Source organism: Plasmodium gaboni, chromosome 7 (genome assembly GCF_001602025.1).
Source record: "Plasmodium gaboni strain SY75 chromosome 7, whole genome shotgun sequence".
Taxonomy (NCBI): domain Eukaryota; phylum Apicomplexa; class Aconoidasida; order Haemosporida; family Plasmodiidae; genus Plasmodium; species Plasmodium gaboni.
Window position 1 is genome coordinate 545,339 of NC_031487.1, and position 3,989 is coordinate 549,327.

General features: G+C 17.9%; 2 protein-coding genes across 2 annotated transcripts in view; both read right to left on the reverse strand.

Moving 5' to 3' along the window:
* Window positions 1–120: 120 nt before the first annotated feature.
* On the reverse strand, window positions 121–2,313 carry PGSY75_0717900 (thioredoxin-like protein; the record flags this gene model as incomplete). Its single annotated transcript, XM_018785020.1, has 8 exons — window positions 121–177; window positions 410–556; window positions 685–751; window positions 839–933; window positions 1,031–1,091; window positions 1,198–1,295; window positions 1,386–1,505; window positions 1,621–2,313. 8 exons carry the CDS (start codon window positions 2,311–2,313, stop codon window positions 121–123), a joined length of 1,338 nt encoding a protein of 445 aa, XP_018642521.1.
* Window positions 2,314–3,235: 922 nt separating this feature from the next.
* Window positions 3,236–3,989, reverse strand: part of PGSY75_0718000 (putative dynein heavy chain) — a gene marked incomplete at both ends in the record, with an annotated part of 18,760 nt that continues 18,006 nt past the window's right edge. Inside the window, 2 exons of the mRNA XM_018785022.1 lie at window positions 3,236–3,351; window positions 3,453–3,780. Of these exons, the coding sequence (XP_018642522.1) occupies window positions 3,236–3,351; window positions 3,453–3,780 (444 nt within the window). Of the gene's footprint in view, window positions 3,352–3,452 lie in introns of the transcript that reaches the window.

Genomic DNA, 3,989 nt, shown 5'->3' on the forward strand with positions numbered 1-3,989 from the left:
TCTTTTATTAACTTTGTTATTTTCATAACTTGTTGTCTTTCTTATTTATTTTTTTTTTTTTATAGAAATTATTCATATATTGTATAATTAAAAAGAAAAATTCTGAACAGGCAAGGTAACTTATTTCATATCACTAAACTTTTTTTTTTCTTCGTCTATCAATTCGTTAGCCATCATCTATTGCAAAAAAAAAAAAAAATATATATATATATATATAATGAAATATAATAAAATAAAAATAATAAATACATATAATAGTATGTCATAATGAATATAAAATCGTATTCTGTTATAATAAACAAAATAAATTTCATGCATGTTTATAAAAAAAAAAAAAAAAAAAAAAAAAAAAAAAAATATATATATATATATATATATATATGTATGTATTATTTTTTGTTTATATTACCATTGCTGCTACAAAACAACCCTTTTCGGCTTCTTTGATTTTCTCTTTACTATAATTCAAGCTCTCTTCAATTAAATCGTTTCTATGTGTGTCTTCCTCAATAAGAGATGTTAATATATCATTATAAATATTTTCATCATCGGATTTCTTGGAAAATATAAAAAAAAAAAGATATATGTTAATATATAGACTATCAATTGGTCTCATAAAACGTGCATTATATATATGTATATATGTATGTGTTATATTTATTTATTTTATTCTTCAAACAATACCTTTGGTGATAAATCCTTAATGTGTCTTTTTATAAGCATATTTTCAATAATTTTCGATTCAGTCATCCTAAAAAAATATAAATAAATAAATATAAATATATATATATATATATTTTATATGTAAATCATTATTTTATTGAATATCATATCATACCACATTGTTAAATAACCGAATAGGTGCATCCTTTCATGTATCAGTTCTACCTTCTCCAACATTTGCTCCTTCATATTTTTTGGAGATTCAATAATCTATATGAAAAAATGAATTATTTTTAAAATGAATAACAAGGAAAAAAAAAATATACGCATATATATATATATATATAATAACTCGTTTTGTATTTACCTCATCTATTTTGTTAATAATGTCGTTGGGTTTGTATTCCGCTAACTTATTTCCTTTTCCACTAAAAAATAAAAAATGCAAAAATATATATATATATATTTAATATATATTTATAATATTTTTATATTACATACAAATTAACTTATTTATATTTTAAAATATATTACTTGTGATATAATAAAAAGGTGGGTGTTCCTCTTGAAACAATCATATTTGGTGCATAGTCGTTTTTCTCTATGTTATATTTTTTTATTTTTAACTTAATCTATACAAAAAAAAATAATATATATATATATATATATATATTTATTTATTTATATGTTATAATAAAAAGGTGTTTCCTTTTATTGCTTACATTATTCTCCTTAAATAACTTGTGTAGAGTATTTATAAATGGTTTATATAAGAAGCACAAAAAACAAGTGTCTTCAAATAACACGACCAATATTTTATTATTTTTTGAATCTTCAATAATCTAAATGAAAAAAAAAATATACAAATTTTAAGTGAGCATATAAGAACATGTACATATATATATATATATATATATATATATATATATATATATTGTTGTATATTTTTTTGGGTACCTCCTTTTGAAATGTATCATGTGTTACATATATAGGATATTGATCAGTATTATTTCCTTGATTTATTTGTTCATAATTTTCACTAACAGGTATAAAAAAAGGCTGAACAATATCTTTAATAGGTTCGTTTATTAATTCATCCTCAGTTATATTTCTTCTTCTTCTTCCTTTATATAGAAAACATGAATAATCTTTAGTATGTTCATTATATGTATATAGATAATTTAAATTTTTAATATTAAGTTTTTGTATTTCATTTTTAATATGTTCAATTTTTTTTTTTTCTTCATTTAATTTATTTTTATCTAATACAAATAATACAATATTATCTAAGTTATCAAAAAGTTCATCTGATATTTCTTTCATTTCTTTTAAAAAACCTGTTACCTTTTTTTTTTTTTCATACCAATTAAAATATATATATCCAACTAAACCAATACTTAATAAAGAACCCAAATACAATTTCTTATTTCTACTTTTATTATTTCCATTTCTATTATTTGTGTTAGTGTTACTAGTTATATATTTATAATATAATATATTGCTTTCAAAGGGTTGTTGTTTTTTATGTGGGTATTTTATCATTACACATTTTTCTAACTTACTGTAGATACCATGAAAATTATAAAAACATCTTTTACTGTTAAAAAATATAATATTATTTCCTTTACTCAGCTTATTTATTTTATTCATTTCTTTATTTATAATAATTTTTTATAAAAAATAGAAACGAAAAAAAATATATACATATTATAAATAAATAAATATATATATATATATATTATATGTATTTTCTTATAACATTTATAAAAACATTATTATTATAATATTTGTTGTAACATAAATTATTGGGAGTTTATATCAAAATTTACTTTACAAAAAAAAAAAAAAAATTTCGTTTAGTTTATTCAATTTTGACGATTATAAAAGATTTAGATAAAAATAAACAGGCATATAATATATATATATATATATATATATATATGTTTGTTGGTAAAAGTAATGAATCTATGGAAAAAAAAAAAAAAAAAAAAAAAGTGTACCTTCAAAATAATATTGCAAATTATCATCTAATGTAGAAATGTAAAAAAAATATAAATATTATATTATATATATGTAATATAATACAATACAGGTATAAATTTATATATATGTTGATTTTTTTTTTTTTTTTTTTTTTCCCTCCTCATTACGTTTATGCATCCTAATATATAAAAATAAATAAAGATAAAAATGCTTATATAAACGATATATTTTTTTGTTTAATTTTCTTTTAAAAAAGAAAAATAAATTTATAAATATAAAATTATAGCAACATTAATAAGTATCAATATTATATATATTATATATATGTATAACCTGCTTGGGTAATATATTTTATTATATGTTAATCTTATTTTTTTATTTACTTAATATATATTATTATTTACGAGAAAAAAAAAAAGACGAACATAAGTATATATATATGTATTTACGAGAAAAAAAAAGACGAACATAAGTATATATATATATATATATATATATATATATATATATATATATGTATATGTATTTATAATATTTAATTATTTTATGAATGTTGGTTTATAAAAAAAAAAAAAAAAAAACATCAAGTTTATTCATATTTCATCATTAAAACTCCAGATATGTTTCTCTCAATCCATTTTTCTTTTCGTTCTCTTGAATTTAATTTTAAGTAGAATATTGGTTCATTATTAGTTAAAGTATATCCTAAGGAGCAATAAAAAATATATATATATATATATATATAATATAAACTATGTATATATATTTTTATATTTATGTGTGTATATATAATTTTTGATATATACCCGATTTGTGAATATTTTTATATATAGGGCACTTGAATACATAAGAATTTCTCCTTCTATATTTTTGATAGGAAATATTTTTAGTAAGAAAATATATTTTGATGTAAGGCATAGGAGAATATAATTGTATAGAAGTTGATTGTTTTATTATCATATTAGTAATATCAAATGTAGCTCCTTCAAGAAAAAAACCACCAATATAATAATGATCTTTATCGTTTATATCATCTTCATTAAAATATTTTGTTATTTCATATTTTAATTTTATTTTATTAGCATCTACTTTTAATTCTTGGCTAAACGTTTGCCGAATGGCTAACAGCAAACTCTAAAAAATATAAAACATAACACATATAACATAAAACAATATATAAATTATAAATATATTTTATATTTGGTGTGCCCCTGCTTACATAAATTTAAATAAGGTTTTAATATTTTTTGAAGAATTATATGTATCATTATAGTACAGAAAAAAAATTTACATTTATATTATATATATATATATATATATATATATATATATGTATTTTTTTT